Source organism: Adiantum capillus-veneris, chromosome 23 (genome assembly GCF_014529385.1).
Source record: "Adiantum capillus-veneris isolate H3 chromosome 23, ASM1452938v2, whole genome shotgun sequence".
Lineage (NCBI taxonomy): Eukaryota > Viridiplantae > Streptophyta > Polypodiopsida > Polypodiales > Pteridaceae > Adiantum > Adiantum capillus-veneris.
This window is the reverse complement of record NC_140953.1, coordinates 72,154,593-72,180,281: the sequence shown is the minus strand read 5'-3', so window position 1 is coordinate 72,180,281 and position 25,689 is coordinate 72,154,593. Positions and strand designations below refer to the sequence as shown.

The following is a 25,689-nucleotide window of genomic DNA, read 5'->3' as shown; positions in this document are numbered from 1 at the left end:
ATGTTTGTGCAGTCTTAATTAGCGTTAATTAGCAATGTTAGTTGTAAGCAAGCTTGACAGAGCTGCCAGGGGTAGTTGTGTGCGCGCGTGAGCTCGAGGCCCACACGCAGCATTATCCACAGAAAAGTTTTTTTTTATAAAAAATTTCTCTTGCCCTCCCTTGGTCTTCTCAGGTTCAGTGTCTGGTGTGTGGTCAGATTGGCCTTGAGAACTTCCAGGTGCCTAACTGGTCTGATTTTCTCTTTGAATTGAGCCAAGAGCATTGGTGGAGTCATCATCATCATCATCATCTTTCTTGTTATATGGTCCCCCTTCCTCCAGATCCTCTGTGTCTTAATCACTCTCCTTGTCTTCATTCTTCATCATCATCCACATTTGGCAGAATTGGTCAATGTGTGTTTGATTTGCTAAAGCACTGGTGTAGGTGAAGCTCTTTCCCTCCATATCATCTTTGATTGTTTCCACTAGATTTTGTAAATCTTCTAAATTTAGGGTCGTGTAACCCTTTGAATTTGTTATGTCCTCTAGTGCCTGATAAAAGTATTTGTCAAGAACCGATTGTTTCAGTACACTATGGACTTCTTTCAAATTGCTCAGAGCTGCCTTCTTGTGATCTCTTTTGTGCCTGTCAAATTTTGGAGCTTCAGTTATCCAGTGTGTTGTTGGAGTTCTTCGATGGTATTTGTCTGCCTTTCTGACACTCTTCTTAAATTAGATATTCCTTGAGGTTTGTTACCTTTTTTTGTCGTTTCCTAGCCACATCAGAATGTTGCACTGAGTTCTGGGCTTCCATTATCTATACCAAGGCATTTATGATTGTGTTCCATGTAGTCTCAATGGTTTCAACACAACCATCAATAATTGTATCGGTGAATGATTTCAATTTGGTGTTTTGACATTGACAATTTGGGTCACCACACTGTTGAATAAGATTGTGCTCAGATTAATTGGTTTGTTGTTGTTGATGGATTTAGTACAAGTGCGAACGAACCTATCAATTGTTATCCATGACTTATAAAACCTTTTTAATAAAAAACATACTATCCTTTTGAGAGGATCAAAATATTGCAAAAGTAAGTAGATAGACAAAAAAAAAAACTGATTTCCACATGTTTTCATTGTGATCAAAAGGCCACCATGCCTTCTGATCCAAGTGTCAAAAGAACCATCAAATATTTCACAAAAAATTGAAGTATCTACGATGTAGCTTTTTAAATTAACAAACCCCAAAATATAAAGAAGTGTTATTCCACATGTTTTCAATATGATCAGAAGCCCGCTACCCCTTCTGATCCCAGTGTCAAAAGTTCCCCTTAAATTTTAAAGTGTATCTAATGTGATCAGAAGGCCACCAACCCTTTTGATCCCAAAAAATATCCCTTTAATATTTCATGATGTAATCAAAACATGATGTAACCTTTGAATAATAAACCAGATAAGTTATGCACCTTTCTTAGAGCCTAAATATGTGTTTTTTAGTGCTATGTGGATCAGAAGGCCATCACCCCCTTCCGATTCAAGTGGTATAACCATTATCAAAAATTTTGTTTTGAGTCGACATTCATTGTGGTCTTACACATTATCTATCACTTCCTCTTGAAGCCATATATTATAATGTCCAGTCGTCCGTACCAAAGGGATTGGATCCACATATCGTGACATAACTATATCAATCTCGAGCATGAGCATATATAAAAACTATGTATCATCCCCCTGTGTACTAGTAGGCATCTTTGTCCTAGGACGGTAAACTTCTTGTGTCTCGCTAGAGCATGGCCACTAACTTTGTAATAACCAGACATGTCGTGCATAACACATGCATAGGGTAGACCAAGAAACTCCCGGCTCCTCCTGCAATCACTAGCGATCCACAAGGCATCTGAAAAGACTGCTCTCTAAGCATAATTTGACACCCACAATCTGCTAAGTATCTCACTGAGATCAAACTTTGTCTTGGTTGAGGAACATAACGCACATCTCAAAGTGTATATGATGCACCACTATGCAATGATATGCATATATGTCCTGCTCTTGCAATGTCAAATGCCAAACCAATGGACAAGTACACTCAAGACTCCCACTCAAGAAAGTGCTAAACTACTCACAACATAGTGTGATTTGCAAGATCGTACAATTATCTACTAACCACCATGAAGAAGTGTCACTTGTACTAAACACGTAAGCAAGAGGGACACTAGAGGTCAACATGACATCACCATCATTAGTATATGAACCCACATCTTTAGCATGTGTCAAAACCGTTTATGCATCTTGCATACATCATTGCCGCTACCTCAAACATCAAACGCAATGACGCTTAATGTACATTGTGTGACCACAATGCAAACAATGCATATATTGGCAATTAACAAACCATGGTCTCTCACGAGTTTCCATTGTGGAATTTGAACTCTCACACATAATCTACTATATGGATACGTAGAAATCAAAACTATGGCAAGAAATCGTGGGAGAACTCTTGCACAATCTCCCCTGTAAATTGAGCAAAATCTCAATCATAAACCATGCCAAAACGGCAACAAAGTGGGAGATCACTTGACCACTATAAATTCAATGCTTGTATATGCACAGTGTAGCTCTACCAAAGCAATGTACACTAATAGTGTTCAAGACTTGACGTACTACGACGGAGTAACCTCTATTATACTAAGCAAAATGTGCGCACAAACAATCCAAGAATAGAAAAACTATAAAAATGAGCATAAAACGCATAACTATATGCATAAGCAAAAAACAAACGTGATGCTCAATACGCATCCCACAAAACCACATGCACAATCTGATGAATGCAAGTAACATGTACCTAAAACCTATAGAACCAACAACTAGCTACCTCTAACTTGTAGCAAAACGAGCTTACACAAAGAACACAAAAATATATCAAAGGGAGTCAAAAATTAATATACCTAACCATCATAATAAATTGTAGATACGCACAAAAGCATGGCGAAAATCTGGGGAAAAGCAGACAGAGATTCCCCTTCAAAATCTTCAAAGATCTCACTAACAACCTGGCATACACAAAACCTATGAAGCCAACTAGGCTATAAGAAAATAAAAAACTCAATCTCTCATCCAGAAGTGCCATATCTTGTGCCAAAACCATTATCAAAACACTCTCCAAGTGCGATGGAAAGAATCAAGACAAACTGCTGGATGTAACAAAGCACATAAACCATAAAACTAACACCAAGTGTGTCAACAGCAAATGCACATGTGGGCATACATTAATCGTCAAGGTTTTGGCAAAATGAGCTCACTTTTGTACAAAGATCTCTCCAAAAAAATCCCATGTCTGAAACGAATATACTTGTGAATCTGCAACCTGTGAGCTGTAACTAGCTTACATATATCTGCATATGACATACATGACCATAAATTATACAAATCCATGCATAAAACTCTTTGAAGTAACCCGCAGTCATATATGATCACATAACATGTGCATCATAATTCGCATTAGAGAAACACAATCTGTGAGTAGAAAACCTCAGCTGGAATGTCCATTGGCCAAAAATCCCATAGCTTGTGACTTGTGTTATGACCATGCAATCTGATAAAAATATTTCCAAATCTCTTCAAAATTTACAAAAACTTTCTTCTGCAAAATTGAAGAGCACCGAAGTGAGAATTCTCAGCTAACAAAAAACTAACACTATGTACCAACAATCTGCACACAGTTTGAACAATCTACAACAAAATCGGTGAAGAATTTGATTTAAATAAATATTATGTAAAGTTGTAACCTCAAGAAATCCGTCAAAAACTCACAAAACTCATTGAAATAAGCTCTTTACATAGCAAAAAACGGATCTGCGAAAACAGGTTGAAATTTTTGGTGCAAATCTTTTTGCACATACACTTCCAAATTCTCATGTGAACCAAATGCATGCTCATACTTGGTTCTATACTCAATTGTTAGTTGAATGAAGCTTAGTAATGCTTCTCCACTCCTATCTACTCCAAATCTAAGTGACCTCACTCGCACCAAGTTAAATGGTGAGCTCCAAAATACTCGTTGATACAAAAATGCTACCAATTGAAAGAGCGCGTGTGCAAATGTGTGTGCAAGAGGGAGGAAAGAGAAGATAGAGATTGTGTTTGGGTGGAGTTAACCTCTCAAGTTGAAGATTGAAAAAGGTCTTTATTCTTGTATGTACAAAGAATAACGGGAAAATGAGTAGAGCGCCTAACTCTGTATCCGGCACCGTCTTTACTCCAACATGGAGGAAAGCTATTCCATAAAGCACATATCTCGCAAAGCCATCAATAAGGAAAACTCAAAGAAACAATAGTTTGATGCATAACGTAGTGGATCACGGAAGTACTTTATGAATTTAAATGCAAACAAAGATAAAGATTTGACTATCAAAAGCATCTACATAGATACAAAGCACTCGTCCCAAAATGCAAAGACGAAGTGAAAAGTCAATTGACAATTTTTTCAAACTCAAAAGAAAGCAAAAGCATGTGAAGAATGTTGGAGAAATAGAAAACGCAAACTTGCTGAGAATTTTGGTGACTTGGCTCTTACGGACATCAAGTGCATTGCAAGAATCTTTGTGAGAGGTCTCTAACATGTATGCCTTTATTCTTTACTCTTGAAGATACATGTGGAGAGGTTGTGAAATTAACCACCCATAGGGGAAAATATTTTCAAGTATCAAATATGAAACGCTCAAATAGACAAGCAAGGAAACACATTTGTTGAATGCATTGTTAATTTTAACCTTACAATTCAAGGTAGCATCCCTCTTGAGTGGAATGTACATTGGATCAAACCTGCATATAAAAGAGAGGCATGAGCAATGCGAAAAAATGGTAGGTGAATGGGCTGAAAAGAGTGACAAATGTGCGTACGGACAAGTGTAGTTTCCAACCCATAATAGCTTCACTGATCATCTTGCCCCCCTTTAGAGAAAGCGGGTTAAAAGGTAAAAGACCGCATCATCGATTTGTGAACTTCAAGAAGGCTTTCGATATGGTCCCCGAGAGAATCTTCGGAAAAGTAAAGACGCCAAAGTACCATGAGAAAAATGTGATTTCTCGTATTTATGAAAAGGGATGTGTCGAGTATGGGATATTTGAATTTGTTTAACGAGTACTATTGATGTCAAACAAGGATGCCCACTTTCTGCGACTCTCTTTGGGCTACCTGCTACAATATACATCAACGAATCGGCAAGGCAATTATCTATCGCAAGAAAGTAAAATAAAACGCAGCAGCTGAAAATTATCTATCGTTATGTACGTTGTGGCTAAGTGCTACAAAATACATCAAGAATGGGCAGGGCAATTATCTATCCGAAAAAAATACGATAAAATGCAAGCAGGTGAATTTTTTTGAGCTGACCACTGCCTTTACTTACATTCTGGGTAAAACAAAAGAGATTTGCTGCAAAGAGCTCCTGTCGAACAGATAATCTCAAAAAAAGAGTGTTAAATGTGCTTAAATGAAGTGATGGGTAAAGAAAGAGCAGGATCAAAAGGACGTCTCTCTCATCAACCAATGCAATTATCGAGAAAAGTAGTCAAAAAAAAGTTTTTAATAGCACAGCGTAGAGAGAAATTTAAACTCACAGGGACAATTCCAAGAGACCTCAGAGATTATCGGAGACAGAGAAATGTGTGTGTGTGGGGGGGGGGGGGGGCCGCTAGCAATAAGTAGAATGAGACTGACTATCTGAATGTATTTCCATCTAATTTACATAAGTAAAAAAATGGCATGCCACATTGCAGACATGCCTGTGCTCGAACTTCCACAGGAAGTTATAAATACACCTGGAATTTGTCCTTCCAAGTTGTTGGGGATTCGCCAAAACCACTATAGCATCAATAACAATTTTGGACCATAGATTTACAAAAAAGAAAAAGAGGACATAATTTTACATTGTGGGATGTACATACACTTATCGATCCCCTCAGATGTCACAGGCCCTTTGTTGATAACACACAGCACGAAATCGCCTGACTTCAGTATGAGACATGAGCTGCCAGTTTTGTGAAATGTTGCTAGCCCCTTCATCTAAAGCACAATGCGAAGTCGTCTTAACTCGGCCTGAAATGTTGAGCTGTTACTCAGCATACGATAGGCCAGTGTGCGTATATCCTCCCTCGAGCACTCTTTTGAAATGCGAACAAGCTCCCACAATGCACCACCCGCAACCAAATCTTTGGCATTCACATCTGAAAGATATCAAAGTTGCTCATACAAGAAATCTAAAGACATCGACTACTATAGAATAGATAGCAACATCAGAGATGACAACCAGGCCTACTTGGTTGTACCTTGTTGTGCCAGATGACAGAGCGCCAACTCTATGTGGCGACGGATAGGAGCTGCCTCGTTACTTGCATTGGCGACAATCCAAGGTAAAGCTCCCTCATCAATAAGCAATGATCGACCTCTTTTTGCCCCTGCGGCATAATGGAAGACATCCTTTAGATAAACAGCCTAAAACCATAAGGAGTATAAATGCTGTTGTTGAAAACTTTGCCACCTTGTGCAGCTCCTCTAGATTCACACTTCGCAAAATTTGCGATTCCCCTGGCAACTTGGGCAAGAACATCTGGATGTCTTGACTTTACCATGCTTAGCAGTGCCTTAATCCCACCTTCGTCCCTTAGTTTCAACTGAAGCTTGTCTGTAAAGCATATTATTTCAAGCCCAATGAGCTCCACAACCAAAAGCTTATGAGAGATCATCTGATCAAACAGAGCATGTGCCAGATACCATTTCCACAAAGGTTTGCAATGGCCCCTGCCACCATGCGGAGTGTCTGTGGATCTTCTGCTTCCTCTGCAGTCGTTGACAAAAGAGCGATACCTCCTTCCGACATTATCAGCTCTTGGTTTGTCTCTAGAGGACAAAGAGTACTCGTCAAAAGTGAAATAAACATGTAGATGTGCCAGACACTTGCAACCGCATCTCAATAAAATCTATGATCGCAACTCTAAACATTGTTTAGCCCATCAATACCTAAAAAGAATCTCCAAATGCAAACACAACATTTATCCTCTCCAAAAATACTACTCGAGCTTGCCCTAAGTTCCCAAAAGGGGATACATTACCATTCATGGCTAAATTGGCTATGGCACCTGCTGCCACTCTACGAATTGTCTCATCCTCAGAATTATTTAGAAGCATCAGCATTGAGTGAAGCCCTCCTGCTTCAACTATTTTCTCCTGATTCGCTTCTGCAGTGAGATGCAAACCAATAGGTAACAAGCAAACCAAGAGCCAGTGAACAAAACAGAAATATTACAATATACCCTCAGCTGCCAAGTTTGCCACCACTTTAACTGCATGAACTCTAATATCGACATCCTCAGCCTCAAGTAAAGAGAGCACCTTTTGCAAACCCGCTACGAAACAAAAGCGGAAGGAATCAGTCCAGATTAGGTAACCGCAGTCAAATATATCTTGATAATTCTTGCAGTTCTAACACATTTGTGCATAGTTGGATATTCCAGGATCCATGGGAACAAGAATAGTGAAAATGAAAGAGCCAGACCTTCAGAAAAATGAGATAAGATGATTAAAAGCGTTTACTTTATAGAAAAGAGTATTATATTCACCATGTTCATGGGGCTTGCCCATGGATCCCTTCTGACCTGCAGGAGTATCAAAATTATGATTTCCACTCAGCAAACTTCTATGGCTTTCTGATCCGAATGAACTTCTACCAGAAGCTATCTTCTCAGGTATCCGCTTTGCCTGCCAGTTACAACTTTAGAAAGACTGCAAACGTGCAGCAAAAAGATCGCACCTACTCATGCTGGTGGTAAAAGACATCAGATTTAGTAATCCACCTCATCAGAATCGAAGTTGAACTGCGATAGTTGATGTTGTAACTGCTTGATTTCATCTTCAAGTATTCTTCTTTGTTTAGTCTCGTCCTCCAATCTCCTACTGAGCATCATAAGCTCCTGACCCTGATTAATCTTTTCAAATTTTCAAGAAGTTGATATATTTGATAAAACGTGATAGCTCATCAAGGCACTGATAATGTTAGATTGACATTTACCTACCTCTGAATTTCCACTCTCACCCTTGGGCAGTCCAGATTTCAATGTACAAAGCTCTCTTTCTGCCTGCAGCCTCAATTGACTTTCATTCTCTAGCTGCAGCTTCAACTCCAAAACCTCATCAGTGAGCTGCTTGCACGGGTCAGATGCCTGCATTCAATCACTCTGATTGAGCACCACAACTATTATGTAACTGCACACAACGATAAGCAGAGCAACTCAAATTTACATCGTTGTGATGTTGCATGGCTGCCAGAAGTTCACTTTCCATTCGCTGCCTTTCTATTCGTTCACTTTCAAGGTTCTGCAATGCCTCCACTTGTTCCTTCTGATATCTGACCCTTTCTGCTGCCATTTTCTGAAAAGAATTTTGCAAAAACGCAATGCCTCATTTGTGAGTTTAATAGCTCCTTAGCTCATCAAAAGACACAAGAGTCACCTCCAATGCACTTTCTAGATTCTTTTCAGCTCTTCGCGCTTCTTCAAGTCTTTCTTGTAGCTTTTCCTCAACATCCAGCAAAAGCTTTGCTTGCCTCTCAATCTCTGTAGTGCGCCTTTCCAACTCCATCCCCAGCCTGCGGCACAGGCTCTTGTAATCAAACTCTTCTTTCAACTTCACCATGTTCTCAACTTTCATTGCCTGCACTGCATAATATAACATCAGTGTCAATTTCAACAGAAAATAGAACATGCTCCTTACCCAATATCAGCCCTCCATTGAACTTTCCTTCACTATCCTCACAATTTGGTAGCTTTGGGCTTGAGAGAGCAGATCTCTGGCATGCCTTTTTAATAAGACCCTCGAAGTGGTTTTAGAAGGATCCTTCTGCCCAGGCTATGTTGCCCGATTGCATGATTCAACATTGGTTGTAGGTGAGCACCAGACATAACATGGTCTATCCGCTGGCTTTCCTTCCTTCTAGACTCTCATATGGTATAGTTGTAACAAACTGCCGATGTGTCAAAGCTTAAAGAATGGAGCCAACTTACAGATGTGGCCGAGGGGCCTAAACTGTCACAAAGTGATGACGTGGCTGCCCGAGAGCAGAGACCCTAACCCTAATTTCTGCCAGAAACCCTACCTGCTGAAACCCTAATTCTGGAAACCCTATTCCTAAAACCTGCAAACCCTAAATCTGAAAACCCTAACCCTAAAACCTGCAAACCCTAATTCTAGAAACCCTCACCTAAAACTGGAGAAACCCTAACCCTAACCCTAAGGGCAGCAAGGAGATTTCCGAAAATTGCGCTGGCTGATGATGTGGCAGGCTGTACGGATTTCCGTGAATTACGCTGGTAGCTTTTTGGATTTGCTTTTAGACCAGATGCTTTTAAGTTTGAAGCCTTTTCACTGTAACTACTTTTCAGGCTAAGGGCCTTCAAATATGAGGCTAGGGCTCATTCTCTGGCATGCTTCCCGGAGAAGGTGCACCGGCTTGTACTGTGTTGATGCAATATAAAGAAATACCGAAAGGGGCGCCAAGGTTTGGGGCCAATACTCTCTGGGGTGGAATTCCGCCACTCTGTGTCGCGTATCGTCTCTCTCTTTCAATTCAGTTGTTATTGAAGTGTTAAAAGTCTGTTCAATCTGTTCTTTTCTATTGGCACGTGGTGCCCGTCTTGTGACAATAGCCGACACACTTGTCTTCCAATGGTTGGTGGATCACAAGAGTGTGAGTTGAAAGTTGGGTGGCATAAAGTGGTCCCTTCCCAGCATGTGCCGGCTGCAGCTATCAAATGCAAACCTAAAGACCCTACAAAACAGATTGGCTACAACTGGCGTGTACACCGTGGAGGGCGGTTCTAATTCAATTGCCTGTTAACTTTACACATAGTACTGAGAAGAAAAGGGAACACAGATGCGTCTAGCGACTAGAATGCCCCTGCACACACGAAGACCAACACCTTGTAGGCCCCGAAGACTGGTGGTGCCCCTTTTCTTTATTCAATGACGGCCCGAACACGTAGATCAAAGTCTCACAAAGCTGCCCAAACCTGGCGAGGGCTGAAATTGCAGGTTTTTGATCCAATTTCGGCAACATAACAACACCAAATCCCCTGTAGATCAAAAGCATCTGTCTAGGACGGATTCCCTCACAATTTAGAAGCTTTCTGATGAGCTGTAACAGAATTTCAGCATGCTGTAATTCCCTGTTTTGCCATTGTCGGGTGCCAAAAACCCTATACACGCATCCCAAGGCTTTCTTGGGGCTCCCCTCGTGTTTCCTTGCAGTTTAGGTGCAAAACCCTAAACATGCAGAAAAACACAGCAAGCTGTAATTCTCTGTTTTGGATCAATTTTAGCAAAGCGAACACGTCTACGTGTGTCCCAAGGGCTACTGCACGCAATGGGACAGTTCTCCTGTAATTTGGACGAGTTCTCACGCGACAAAACTCTCCAAATTCACAATCTTTTGCGATGGAATTGTGCATATCTGTGGGGGATTAGCAATTAGCTCATCCGGTTCCTGTTCAAAAGGCTCTTGCCTTGGCAACGCGCACAAAACCCCTAGAAATGTACAATCAACTAAGCAACCCAACTAGTGGGGCATTACCATATGTGCAAAGGGGAGAGAGAAGTGCGCGACAGCAGATCATCGCACTACATGAGACAAAGGAGAAGGCAAGCTTTCCATTAAAGCTGTGAATCTGCACCCACAACTCACACACATTGTAAATGCACAAACATCAAAAATCAGCCTCCACTTCAGTTTCGGGTGCCCCCTCTTGGGACGAGAGCCTGGAGTGTGTGTGTTGACCTGCAGTTTGCTCTCCTATTGCCACGTGTTTAGTTTGCCCCTTTAGTTTAAATTCCTAGTTCCCACCAACTTATAAATGTGACTTGCCGAGTGGCACAGGCTTCCATACTCATCAGAATTCAATGCTAACTCGCCCGACCAGTCCCAGACTGACCGACCTAGATTCTCAATGTGAGAAACCCGTTCGACCGCAGCCGTTTCACATTGTCCATGCAGTGTCCACTTGCACCTTTTCAACTAAAAATCCGTATCCTGCACATATTTGTTTGCCTCAAATATCTTGTCCTTGGTTTGCAAAATGGGTGGGACTTTCTTCCCTCCTTCCACTATCTTAAATGGTGTCTTGCATGTTGACGTATGCATAGTGTTATTGTAAGCATATTCAACCAATGCGAGATGATGTTCCCAAGTTGCCTTGTGCTCTGACACACAACATTTGAGCAGATCCAGGACATTAGAATTTGCCTCTTATGATTGTCCATCAGTTTATGGATGAAACAACGATGAGAACTTTAGCATAGTGTCCATGTTTTCAAACAATGCCTTCCAAAAAGACTTGTCATACGTGGATCCCTGTCACTGACAGTTGACAGAGGCATCCATAATACTTAAAGATAGTGCTTATGAGTATCTTGACCATGTGTTATGGCTTTATCTTCTTCCTAACAGGAATGAAATGGTCCTGCTTACTAACCCTACAAATGATAGTCCAAATCCCATCATTGTCAGTTTGTGATCTTGGAAGATCAAAGATAAAGTCCATCGCTATGCTTTCCCATGGCCTATCAGGGAGGCAAAGGCTACAACAATCCCGGTTGCTTTTGCCTGTCGAATTTGACTTTCTGGCATACTAAGCATGATCGTACAAATGTGCCACCATCTTGACGCAAAGCTGACCCATAAAAGAATGCCTCAACCCCTTTCACTGTCACATCAATTCCACGATGCCCAGTATATGGTGGAGCATGACTTTCCATCAAAACCTTCGGCCGCAACTATTTAGTGACGCACAACATTCCATGCATCAAGATACCGTGATACTTAAAGATATTGCTCATGAGTATCTTGACCATGTGTTATGGCTTTATCTTCTTCCTAACAGGGATGAAATGGTCCTGCTTACTGAACCTACAAATAGTAGTCCAAATCCCATCATTGTCGGTTTGCGTTCTTGGAAGATCAAAGATAGTCCTTTCCCATGGCCTATAAGGGAGGCAAAGGCTACAACAATCCAGATTGCTTTTGCCTGTCGAATTTGACTTTTGGCATACTAAGCATGATCGTACAAATGTGTCAACATCTTAATGCAAAGCTGGCCCATAAAAGAATGCCTCAACCCCGTTCACTGTCACATCAATTCCACGATGCCCAGCATATGGTGGAGCATGACTTTCTATCAAAACCTTCGGCCGCAACTATTTAGTAACGCACAACTTTCCATGTATCATGAGAAAGTCATTCTTAAGCATATAGTAGTGCTCACGATGTTGCCCATCAATAGGCATTGTACTGAGTTCAAGCAATGTAAAGAAATACCGAAAGGGGTGCCAAGGTTTGGGGCCAGTGCTCTCTCTCTCGAGGTGAAACTCCGTCACTCCCCATCTCGTGTCGTGCATCTCTTTCGGTTCAATTGTTAATTGAAGTGCTTAAAGTTGTTCAGCTGTTCTTTTCCGTTGTACGTTATGCCCATCCGGTTACAAAAGTTTCAAACTTTCAGAGGAATTGAGGATCAATTGAAGGCTTTGACCTTCATACAACAATTCGATGCAGCTTATGCTGGAGGAAACTTCACAGAGTCTTCAAGGATACGCAAGGCTGCCACTTTCTTGAAAGAGAATGCACTTCAATGGGGGACCGCATTGTTGAATCAAGGTCAAGCCTCAACAATGTGGATCCAATTCAAACGGCTCTTTGCACCTGCGTGGCTGACAAAACTTTTGAAGTGGATGTAATGACAAAATGGAAAGAGTTAAATGCTAAACAGTTTGCGAATCTTGATGAGTACAATAAACAACTCTCGCCACATTGTTGCGAGTAACCTCCTATAGATTTGCGCCATTGTCAGAACAGATTGAGATGTACTGTCGCGGATTGCCCCAGAAAATCAGGGACTACTGCACAAAGACTACCATCATGAATATGGCACAATTGATTGAGAATGCGAGAGTGGCCAGCAATCTGACGAAGGGAGACTTCAATGGATTTAATAGCCAGAACGGGTCTCAGGGTAAACAGTTTTCAACCAAGGACAATGCTTTAGCAAAGCCTTCAGTGTCTCCCACAAAGAAACCCTCCACTGATGAAACTCACACGTTCAAGAAGCAACGTAAATCTTCTTCTGGGCGAGGAGCAAGCCTGAAAAAGGCTTTTTTCTGGCAAAACTTTTGAAGAAAGGCAAGATCTGAGAGAGGCCAAGAAATGCTACATCTGTGAAGAGACATTTTGCGAATGAATGCCCACATAGGAAGTCACAGATAACAATGACAGGTCAGAGCATAAAGGAAAGAAGCCAAAGCCTAGTGCAAGACTTGTCCCAAATTTGGTTGGTGACCAGCCAAACATAGATGCCACAGAATTGTGTAGAGCTTGGGGCAAAGCTAGAGAACAGACGGTATTGGTTTTCTTTGATCCAGGAACGCGTGCAAATTTCATATTATCAGAATTGGCATCAAAGTTGGGCATTCGTGTAGAGGAGATGGGTATGACAAGTGAAGCAAGTTTGGCATGCCCAGGTCATTCAAAGCCTGTTACTCCCATTTTGGGGAAACTTCGTATGCACATTCAGAGTTATGTGGATGCGGGAGAATTTCATATTATGCCACTTGAGGGCTGCGATGTGTTATTGGGTATCCCATGGTGTTACGGGGTACAACAAAAAAATTACCCTTGTACATAGAGGAAAGACTCATGTCCTTGATGTAAAGCTTAAAGGCGAGTCTGTCCCAGTTGTTTCTGCTTCTGCTATTTCATCCGTAATAAAGAATCATCCTTCTGAGTGCTTGATCTTTGCAAAAGAAGTACGTGAAGTTGTATCTAATTTGTCTACCTTACATAAAGATAGGTCAACTTTTCTGAGTGGTTTCACTCATTGTTTTTTGGACTCTTTGCCAGGGGAGTTACCTCCTGCGAGACCTAATGATCATACCATAGATCTTGTGTCAGGTTTTGGTCCACCAAATAGACCACCGTACAGGGTTAGTACAGGCCAACAAAAAGAGATTATGAGTCAAGTCAACGAACTTTAAGAGAAAGGGCTGATTCAACCTAGTTCATCCCCCTTTTGTTCGCATGTACTCCTAGTGCAGAAGAAGAATAGGTGATGGCGCATGTGCATTGACTACCACACTTTGAATAAGAATACCATCAAGAACAAGTTCCCCATACCGAGGATAGATGGCATCCTTGATCGGCTTGAGGGAGTGTCATTGTTAACCAGGATAGACCTAAGGACCTAAAGAGTGGCACCACCAAATACGCATCAGGCCAGAAGATGTCCATAAGACTGCGTTCAGGACAACGTTTGATCTCCATGTGTTTCTATGTCATGCCATTCGGTCTCACAAATGCTCCTTCCACATTCGAGTGAATGATGGACAAAATATTTAGACCACATAGAAACTTCGTGGATACCTTCTTTGATGACATGACTGTCTACTCAAGATCTGAAGAGGAGCATAGGGATCACTTGACCGCAGTTTTCAATGAGTTACGCAAGAACAGGCTACTCATTAATGCCAAGAAGAGTGAATTCTTTTTGGAAGAAATTCACTTCTTTGGGCACATTGTTTCAAAGGATGGGGTACGCATGTCTCCGGCAAAAGGAAGCAATTAGGTCATGGCCACACTTGAAGTTCGTACATGACATTTGAAGCTTTCTAGGCTTATGTTCCTATTACAAGAGGTTCATCCGAATTTTTTTTGAGATTGCTTCTCCACTCCACAGTGCAAGGGAAAGCAGTTACTTTCAAGTGGACAACCAAGGAAATTTTAGCCTTCAAACACTTGAAAGAAAAGCTCACTTCAAATCCGGTAATCATTTTGCCAGATATTTCGAAACCTTTTGTGGTTCAATGTGATGCATGTGGCCACAGCCTTGGTGCAGTTCTAATGCAGAATGACCGAGTAGTCGCATATGAGAGCAGAATTTTTTTGAAGACCGAAAGTAACTTGCAAGTTTATGAGAAAGAATTGCTGGCAGTAATCCACGCTCTCACTAGTTGGAAACACTATTGTTAGGGGCTGATTTTGTTGTCCAGACAGATCATCAAACCTTGCGATATTTTCTCACACAAATAAAGTTGTGTTAGATATACATGCAAATTATGCTATATCTCTACATATCTATATATCTAGAGAAGGCGGAGCGACTCCCTACAGCTGTACTGTGATCACCAATAAATGGGGTACCATGTAGAGTCCAATGCATCTGGTGGAGAACTCCATTGCACCATGTCTTCTCTCTATTGCTCTTTTCAAGTTGGAAGTGCTTGGCATTTTCAATTCACTTGTGGGTCTGTTGCCGATTCACCGCCTCATTAGTGAGACAAATTTCGTATTGGCTAACTAACATTCTTCTTCATCTATTACTTCTTATTGTTCTTCATTTGGGCAATCCCCCCATTTGTGATGTGCTTCTCTTTGAGGTTGGTGTAACCGTCCTATGCTTTGACTATAAGATCGAGTTTGAATCCATGATCTTTGAATATTTCGCAATGGTATGATTATCTACCATAGAAGGGAATATGGCTTCTCTAACAACAAGTTACCACGTATAGAGTGCAAGTGGTAGTATACATGGTTTGTCAATTTATGTGTGTGAGAGAGTAATGGGGTGTTTGTGTGTGTGTGTGTGTGTGTGAGAGAGAGAGAGGGGGGGTGTGGAGCGAACAACTCCGGCAAGGAAAGAAAAACTAGTGGCAGATAATGCAATGAGAACAAAGGGACAGCAACGGCAGTGCACAGGGTTTGAAGCTAAAATGCCAAAAAAAAAAAAAACAACATTACAATACCAAAAACTAATTACTTACTCGTTGACCGAACATGATGGTGCTTGTTGTTTCCCCACGATGTCGAGGTGAAGGCCCAATTGTTATAACCAAAGATGTCCTTGCAGTACCTGCGAAGTTTAGTTCAAGCATTGGCAACACATACACTACCTTAAAAAGTTGGGAGGCTTATATGAATGAAATTAACCATCAACTCTGACTACCCCATTGGTTGACAATTAATTATAAATGCAATACACGGCTAGAACAATAGCAATCCTCACATCATAAAATAAAATGTACACAACATTATTGTTTCAATATACGTTATTAACTAAATACTATTCACAAGGAAAAGAGAAATCAATTTCAACTCAAAAAAGACAACGAAGATTGCATCACATTAGCAACCAGAAAAGGCTAGAACAACCATTGCATTATAACCACAATTGCAAAAGAAGATCTTTCACTCTCACGATCACCTAATGATGATCAAAGTGCCAGAGTGCCCAAGTCCGTAACAAAGAAAACAAGTTGTGTACAAGGAGAGAAAACCCCTTGACCTTTGCAATCTCTAAGATATAAGCAGACATTGACTCACTAAATTTTATGCCTCCAAACTCTAGGCTTGCCCTTTCCAATTGGCCTTTGCCAACACATTGCTAGGTGTTTGCCATAGGTGATCACCCAAAAGCTATCACATAAATCCCAAAAAATCCACAAAATTATGAGAAAATTACTGTAAACGTAGAAACATGAGTTCATGCTTACATGCACTAATGCATCTTGTTACCAATTGTTGTAACATTTTGGCAACCCCACAACATGGCATAATTGGCAAAAAAAGGTACAATATGCAAGAGACGGGGCAAAAGTCAACAAGAATAAGCCATGGGCCCTAAGTGTGCCAAGGCTCTCACTAAACACTACAAACACAACCAACCCACAATCAAGGTCTAAGCACTAATGAGACATCTAGAAGTCCAATATCAAGAAAAAACGCTTGTTCAAACCAAGGAATCGCTTCCAAACCATCCACATTAAAATGCCTTGCACAAATCTAAAATTGCACATTTCCAACGCTCCATAGGAGTGGCTTCAATTTTTTATTATATCTTTCTCAATTGCCAAAGCCAGCTTACTATTATCTTCAACTCTACTTTATCCATCTCTTGCGTTATGTGGAGAGTGGTACACGTAGAAAGGTATACGGTGATACTAATTGATACAACGTATAAATGATGAAATATAGCGTGATTACTTGACTTGATATGACATTAATATTCATGAAACTTTATAAAAAAAAAACATAAAACTCCCATGAAATCTGATGCTTGAGAGAGGGAAGAGACTTTTCATATCAATGATATCACAAAAGTCAAGACAACAAAAAACTAAAGCTTGTTCTCCTCATGTTTTTGAAAGTTCCATATATGGTTATGTGAAATATGAAAGTTCCTAGGTTTTACACGTGAAATGAAAAAACAAAAAGCAAAGATAACATGCAAATTAAGTATATCTACGCTTAACATAGATTATTTAAGCAATGTAACAAATAACCATGATAGGAACATAGAAGCACTTGAAAGTATTCTTGAAAGAGTTGCCGAAATACAAGCTTCATATTAATGCAATTATGGAATCCATTGCTTGGGCCATATACCTATCACAATCATGTGAGAATAGACCCACGGAGCAGTTGTGAAAAAGGATAATAAAGAGAGGCATAGTTCACTTTGGAGCATGAAGTTTGATGCCTTTTGCCCCTACCCATACTCTAGGTATGTGTTGATAGATTTTTTTCATGTAATATCAACTTTATACGACCTCACGAACTAGAAGATCTCTTTCATAGGTCTTGGTTAGAGAGAAGCCTTTTAAAATATTAAGCACCTTCTCAATTAGTAGGGCAATGCCTAGAAAAATCCCCCACAACCCAACAAGAAAATGATATATGGAAATATATGAGGGCGCCGGGACAAGGTGGGTGGCTGGCCCCAAACTCGGGCAGCCGGATCAAGAGCAACCTAGACAATGGGTGGCCAGCACGGAGACATACTAGCCGTACAAGTATGCCCTAGACCTGTGTGAAGCAGCAGAGTGGTGTAAATCTAACACCCCCTCTCAGCACCTGATGCTGAACAAACCGCGTGAAGCCGAAGATGTGAGGCAAATGATGAAGATGTCTGCTGCGATGTCCACTGAAGGACAATACTACGGCAAACTTCGCGAGTGTAGCAATAGTCTGGGGTGTCACGACCGCCAAGAAATCCCCATGGTAAAGTGCCGTCACGAGCAGTGTAGTAAAATGTTGTACTCCGCCAATACAAGGTAAAGATACTGTGTGAAGGGCCCGAACTGAGTGTGAAAACAAAGTGGAAATAGAACTGCAAGTGTCCTGCTCAATAGGATTTGTGGTGTCTGTAGTCAAACCGTTTGGACAAAATGGGGAAGCCCAAGAACCGTCATGAGAATAACCGGAAGCCTGTAACCTGATGAGTGCGCAGCAGTGTGTGCAAGTGATAAAGCACGAGAAGATGTGCAAGGCTTGAGGCTTGGAGAGGAGGCACTGGTCTACAGAGATGGGGCACTAGAAATCGAAGTAGAGAGAGAGAGAGAGAGAGAGAGAGAGAGAGAGAGAGAGAGAGAGAGAGCACGATATCTTGAAAGGGGAATAAGTGAGTGAGTGTGTATTGGGCACTCATTCCCTTTATTAAAGTATAGGACCATTTTTAAGTTAGTGGCCAAGTTCAATGTGAACTTGGCCAAAGGTTAGTAACCTTTAAAAATATACACAAAAGGGGTCATTTGGGCCGGCCATTTGGGCTTTAACCCAACAACCTCCCACTTAAAGGCATAAATGGCGTCTTTAAGCTACGTGACTCCCACCATCTGTATGCATAGCTGATGTTGTGCTTTGGGTAAGCACTTAGTGAGAGCATCTGCTGGATTTTCTGATGTATGGACCTTAACCAATGTAATAAGGCCATCCTCAAGCACTTCTCGAATGAAGTGATACCGCACATCAATATGCTTTGTGCATGCATGAAACATGGCATTCTTTGCCAGACATATGGCACTCTGGCTATCACAACTAAGCATAGGTGCCTTGTCAGGCAAACCAAAATCATTGCATAGACGTACTAACCAAATGGCTTCTTTGGAAGCCTCGGTGGCTGAAATATATTCAACCTTTGTAGTATACAATGCAACGATCTTTTGCAATCTAGAACACCATGAAAAAGCACCTCCTGCAAGAGTAAACACATAACCACTTGTTGATTTCCATGTATCCACATGACCAGCCATGTCAAAGTCACAAAATCCCTTCAACTCCAATGGTCCTTTACCATAGCAGAGGCATTTGTTTTTAGTCCCTTTCAAGTACCTCATAATGGACTTCACTGCATCCCAATGCAACCTGCTTGGATTAGCCATAAACCGGTTCACAACTCCCGCTGCATGGGCTATGTCAGGCCTAGTAGCAACCATAGCCGATGTTGTTGTGCTCACATGTCTTTGCCTCTTTATACGTAAGAGGCTCTCCCTCGTCTGTCAACATAATGTAATGCAAAGAGGGATCATATCTACTCATAGTCCATCTTGGACGAGTAGACCGTCTGACCCAATGATCCACATTATCCGGTAATGAGTCTACATCAAGAAGCATGATAAAATCATCAACAATGGGTTGCTGTACATCATTTTCAGCACCATTTTCAGCATTGTTTCGTGGCTGCAAATGCCCTTCAGCAGCCTCAATTTGCTGCCCAGCTTCATCTGGCTCAAACACCACTGGATCATCTACCTTTTCAACCATATGTGGTGCATCCTGAGGATCAAGAATAGGACTAACAGGTGGCTGGTCATGTGTAACCGCCCGTGGTGGGGCGGTAGGCATTCGCTTTCACCCGAAATTCTTTACTTTAGACACACACACACAGAGAGCACTTTGCAATGGAAACCTGCGACGGGAATTAACACTTAATCACACACACGGCTCGGAAGCTAGAATGCCTCGAGCAGACGCCGACAATCTGTAGGCCCCAAAATTGGCGCCCCTTTCGGTATTTCTTTATTCTTTGATAGCGTAAATTACAAAGTAGAATCCTGGGAATCCTTTACCTGTATCCAACTAGATACCACTTGATTTGGCCAAATTTCGGCAACATAACAACACCAAAACTTGCGCGAAACCAATTCCCCTACTAAAACTCACTTCCACTGGCATAACCCTCTGATTCCTGCCCAAAAACAGTTAATTCAGCACGTTGTATTTACTGGTTTTTGCCTTGCTTTCAGCCCCAAACAGTCCCCTAACCGTCCTCTGCCAATGGGGCACTATTCCCAATGGTTCTGGTGTCCGTATGGCTGAAAAACATTCAATTTTCTGCGCATACACAGCGCTGAATTTGCACCTGTACGGTGAGGTTATGACCCTCACCGGTGCCTGCTTTGGAGTAGCAGTTAGCTACCCCTGTTCCTGCTCAAGGAGGCTCTTGCCTCAGGACAAAAGCATGAACCCACACAGCTGTACATCAGTCAAATGAAGAGCCCTCTTGTGGGGCATCACATAACTGCACATAGGGGAGAGAGAGCAGTGTGTAGTGTGCAGGGCATCACTCCTAGCACCACACTGTACATGAGAGGAAAAGAAAGCACTCCATAGCTCTTAACCTGTGAGACAGGTTCTCAATGAAGCATCCCCTCAGCATAAATCGAGCGCCCCCTCTGCTGCCCTTGACCTGTAATGCATCTGTGAACAAATAGATGCAAAAAGGGAAAGATTTCCATGGCTGCCAAAACTTGCGTATCGCTGAAAACGCAGCAAAACAGCCCTGCAAACACGCATTTGATGCCTTCCAATGCTAAAAATGAGCTCTGTGGACCTAGGTAAAGCCATGGGAAGCTCAAAAATGCAGAGAAATGGCTGAAAATCAGAGTTAACAGCCTCCAAAATTACTCCCAAAAGTCAGTTACGAGTTCTGTTCTCCCAAACTTGGTAAATTGACCAAATAGTGCCACTTGGCACTCATATATGCAATTCCCCGCATTGGGCTTCCTACTTAAAAATCTCTCAACTGGTGCATCACTGACTTTGCAGCACAGTAATAAAATATTTCCCTGGTCGTACCGAAGGTAATGACGCTAACACATTTCAGTGCCCAAAATAGCAGTTCCCTAATTTGTAGGAGATGCTTCCGTTGGGCTCCCACTGGTCTTTTGACCATCTATCCTCATTGGGACCGCATCCAAAAGTGCAATGTGGCCCAACTGTCGGATACTTTCTGTTGGTGATCCCACCTTGACTTTATGCCTTTATTGAGTTCACTTCCTAGTATCCACCAACTTGCTAAGTGCGACGGAGGTATCTACATGATCTTAAACTGAGCCTACTTTACGAGTTCCAGTGCCGACCAACTTCCCGTCTGCGGGTGAAACTATCGTTCACATTGGCCATATAATGTCCGACCATTTGCAACTTCAAAAAGAGGGTTTCAAAAATTAAACAAAAATCATTGAAAAGAAACCAACAACCAAGGTTAGCAGTTGCCACGTCCTCGTGACATCATGCTGAAATTTGACCCTTTTATGGTCATGCTTTGAGGCACAATTGTTTTGAAGCAGCCTTGTCTCATTAAAAACAACATCCCGGTTGCGCACAACCCTTTTGAGCTGAGGTGACCAAGTCCTGTAACCCATTTTGCCTTCTTCACCATATCCCATGAAAAGGCCTTTAATAGACTTGACATCTAGTTTGCTCCTCAACTCAGGTCTAATATGCACAAAAGCTTCGCAACCAAAAATGCGTAAGTGATCATATGAAGCAGGCTTGCCAGGCCAAACCTCTTCAGAGATGTCACCTTTCAAAGACATGTGAGGGGATCGATTACATATATGCACTGCAGTTTTCAAAGCTTCTCCCCAAAATCCATGAGAGATTAGTTGTGGACAGCATGCATCTCACCCTCTCACAAAGTGTCCTATTGAATCTTTCATCCACACCATTAAAAGAGGGGCTGTATGGCTTAGTAAGCTCCCTCTTAATGCCCAAATTTTCACAAAATTTGTTAAATTCAACACTTGTGAACTCCCCCCTATTGTCTGTACGCAAGCATTTCAACTTTCTACCTGTTTAGGTGGTCACAAATGCATGAAATTTCTTAAACGATAGCAGCAAAGGCTTCATCCTTAGATTTAAGCAAATAAACCCAAATTTTCCTAGAATGACATCAACAAAGGAGACAAAATAGCATGGCACCTCCCATAGACTTAGTGGGCATGCTACATACATCAGAATGTACAAGATCAAGCACACAAGATTTACGAGAGACACCACAGTAATAAGAATGCTTTACTTGCTTGCCATATAGACATTCATTACAAAAGTCAAGCTTTGTGGCTTTAGCATCAAGCTTATTCAAAATACAAAGCTTAGAAAGGCCCTTTTGGCTCATATGGCCAAGCCTCTTGTGCCATAACTCCATGTAAGAGTTAATTTCAGCCAATGCAATAAACTTGTCCAACGTGGCCTTTCCATGCATGGAGTAAAGTGTCCCTTTCTTTGTGCCCTTTACAATCATGCTTGAGGCTTTAGTCATTTTCCATGATCCTCTCTCAAACAAGATGCTATAACCATGCATATCCATCTAACCAACAGAAAGCAGACTCTTCTTGATTCTCGGCACATATCTAACATCATGCAAGACAAGCTCATTTGTGTCATCTATGGAGCCATTTTGATGTATGTAACTGCCTTTCTGTTCAGGCTAACCCATGCTTCATCCGACATATTCTGTGGCTTTACCTATTCAAGTGCCCCTTCACAATCCTTAAGAAATAGGATTCCCTGGATTCTTGTCTTTCCAAAGGTCGAAACCTGTTCCATCGAACCTCCTAATCTCGAAGAGATTCTTCACATCCCAAGAAGATGAGGCCATAGATGCACGAATAAGAGGGCTAATACGCTAAATTTTTGGGCAAAATGCACCAAAACCGGAGTATAACCTCACAGAAGTGTGCACTACATCTCCAAATGGTCACAGGAGCAATTTGGGGCAAAATGGATGAATTTAGGCACAAAAAAACAATTTCTGAAACTTCTACGCAAGAAATTTCAACGAGTATTTGTGCTGAAAAACAACAATTTTAGTTCTTTTTAGCCTCACAAGACATACATAAGGCTATTGCACAGCCTTTAGAAGCATGTATGAGCAAAAGCCCCAATTTGTAGCATCAAATTGCAAAAATTGAGCCACAAATGATCATACATAGCCAAAACTTGTCAAAATGTGCATAAATTGCATCAATTTGCACTTTCCTCAATGTAGATGCATCAAAAATACACTTGCAAAAACCTACGTAAATCTGAAATTTGCTGAAAACACCTCTTTTAGGACCTCTTTTTCGGCAATTTCTTTGTTTTCGGGTAGCCGGGACCTAGTAAAGATGTTCCCTCACCTTCATACATGATTTGCAAAACCTGTATTTTCCTGTCATAACCTGTAATTTGCTGATTTTGACCTAATTTCAGCCTGTTTTAGGTCAATTTGACTAGCCCGGAGCCCTCTAATGTCCAGGGACGAGTCCTTTGGCGATAAAATTGCAAAACCTCGCGTGAAAGTTGACCTCTTTGGCTGAAAATCAGGTTTGCAGGTTTGGAAGTAAACCCTAAATTTGCTCTGATACCAGTTGATGAGTGCGCACTAATGTGTGTAAGTGATAGAGCACGAGAAGATGTGCAAGGCTTGAGGCTTGGAGAGGAGGCGTTGGTCTACAGAGATTGGGGCGCTAGAAATCGAAGTATGAGAGAGAGAGACTACACGATACCTTGAAAGGGGAACAAGTGAGTGAGTGTGTATTGGGCACTCATTCCCATTACTGAAGTATAGAACCATTTTTCAGTTAGTGGCCAAGTTCAAGATTAGTAACCTTAAAAATATACACAAAAGGGGTCATTTGGGCCGACCATTTGGGCCTTTAACCCAACAGTAACCTAGGGTGGCTAGGTGACTGAGCTGTGAAAAACTCCAGAAAGAAAGCAATCTGCGTTGTGAATAATCTCTGAGAAGAGGAAAGGCCAATCCAATCTGTCTGCACCGTCTTGCATGTATCTCCTGCCTCCAATCCTCCGGTGTCATCCAAAACAAAATCCACGCCAACAAAGCCACCAAATGGCAACTCGGTGTGGCTCTCAATGTGAATGAGCTGGGAGTGGCCTATTACCTAGGTTGGAGAATAAGTCTAATGTAAGATTATCGAGGGTGAGTGTAAGCAACTCTGAAGGTAGCAATCCAAATGGTCAAGAGTGTAGTAGAGCAATTGCACTACCATCCAAGCCAAGCTCGGGTGACTCCGGATTTAGTCGCGAGATGCGGGAGATCTCGCGAGTAAACTCTCCACAGAGTCCAAAGCATTGAAGTCCCACTCCAATCAGTAGATCCAAGCAATGAACCTGTCCAAGAAGAGATCCAAGATCCTCTCCCTAAGTCCATGTGATTTGACGTGTCGAGGTCAAGTGTAGAGATTTCAGCGTGCATGTACACCACCGAATGGTACGGGAGCGTCGCAGAGTGTCAGAGGAGAGGGTTCTCACACTTCTCAATCGTCAAGGGACTGAAAACAGAGAAAAAACAGCAAGTAATGCCAAAATGGTGCCGATTTCGGAGGGACACCTGAAGATGCCGTAGATCTGCAAGTGCCTGGCAGTAGAAGGCTCTCCAGGTGAGTGCACAAGGACAGCATGTGACTGAAAACGCAGCAAGTTCTCAAAAAAGCCAACAGTCCCAAAAACGCAAATCTGCCAAAAAAACGCAAGGCTGATCTTGGCTTCTTGGGTGCGCTCTACTGCTAGGGAGGTAGCGGCTGCAGTAGGTGTGCAGATCCAGGCTGACAAATGTAAAAATGCTAAGCTTCTTGCCAAAAAAAAAACACTAGGGCTGAAAAACCGCTAGGCTGTTCTACAACTTTCCCGCGACGGAAATCGACAGAGATGCTACCCCTAGCCTCATGGGATGAGATCAATGAAGATTCTCCAAAAACGCTGGCTGTTGTTGATCCCTTGGGAGGAGTACCTGATGCGGATGATGCACCCTTGGATCATCGAGAGCCTGAAGTTGTTGATACCATGTTAGAGTGCGCGTGTGCGGAAGCGAGAGAGAGAGAGAGAGAGAGAGAGAGAGAGAGAGAGAGAGAGAGAGAGAGAGAGAGAGAGCACATAACGCTAAATGTGGAAGGGGGGGCGATCAACCCCCCATGACTACCATGAGCAGAAGACCCTGTCTATACAATCAAATGTGTGTAGAAGAGGATACCCCCCTGCCCCCATAAATAGGTGCCAAAGGGGAGGTAGAGCAATGCGGAAAATTCCCCCATAGCCCAACAAGAAAATGATATATTGAAATAAATGAGGGCGCCAGGACAAGGTGGGTGGCCAGCCCCAAACTCATGCGGCCGGACCAAGAGCAACCTAGACTATGGATGGCCAGCCCGAATACATACTAGCCGTACAAGTATGCCCTAGACCTGTGTGAAGCAACAAAGGGTGTAAATCTAACACGAGGTCCTCTCCTCCTAGCATTGCTCCCAACCTAATTTGTGGGAGAGAGGCCCTGGCAACTTATTTATAGGCCTAAAGCCTTGCAAAAGCAGTTTACATGAAAAGCTTCAAGTCTGAAAGCATCCTGCCCAAAAAGCTGGCGCCAAAAACTTCGAGCGCAAATCGCGGAAATCCGTATGGCCTAGCATGTCATCAACGTGAATCATGAGCGTCCATATAGCTGCCACGCCATCAACCTTCTACGCTTTTTGGCGATAAGAGAGTGGGTCTGCTTTATTTTTAATTTTGGGTTCTTAGGCCCCATCGAACAAGGTCCCATATATTGGTGTGAGCTGAA

The 25,689-nt window shown here is 42.0% G+C and overlaps 1 protein-coding gene across 5 annotated transcripts in view; it reads right to left on the bottom strand.

Moving 5' to 3' along the window:
- Positions 1–5,682: 5,682 nt before the first annotated feature.
- LOC147427958 (kinesin-like protein KIN-UB) overlaps positions 5,683–25,689 on the bottom strand; it is a 50,121-nt gene continuing 30,114 nt past the window's right edge. For 3 of the 5 annotated variants that reach the window (XM_086496465.1, XM_086496466.1, XM_086496467.1), the window contains 12 exons: positions 15,836–15,924; positions 8,489–8,689; positions 8,279–8,407; positions 8,053–8,199; positions 7,834–7,956; positions 7,600–7,738; positions 7,294–7,386; positions 7,093–7,218; positions 6,755–6,880; positions 6,522–6,665; positions 6,310–6,438; positions 5,683–6,207 (listed from right to left, as the gene is read on the bottom strand). In XM_086496465.1, the coding sequence (XP_086352591.1) occupies positions 6,047–6,207; positions 6,310–6,438; positions 6,522–6,665; positions 6,755–6,880; positions 7,093–7,218; positions 7,294–7,386; positions 7,600–7,738; positions 7,834–7,956; positions 8,053–8,199; positions 8,279–8,407; positions 8,489–8,689; positions 15,836–15,924 (1,607 nt within the window). In that variant the 3' untranslated portion in view covers positions 5,683–6,046. Of the gene's footprint in view, positions 6,208–6,309; positions 6,439–6,521; positions 6,666–6,754; positions 6,881–7,092; positions 7,219–7,293; positions 7,387–7,599; positions 7,739–7,833; positions 7,966–8,052; positions 8,200–8,278; positions 8,408–8,488; positions 8,690–15,835; positions 15,925–25,689 lie in introns of all 5 variants that reach the window. The other 2 variants (XM_086496464.1, XM_086496463.1) reach the window with 1 other exon arrangement.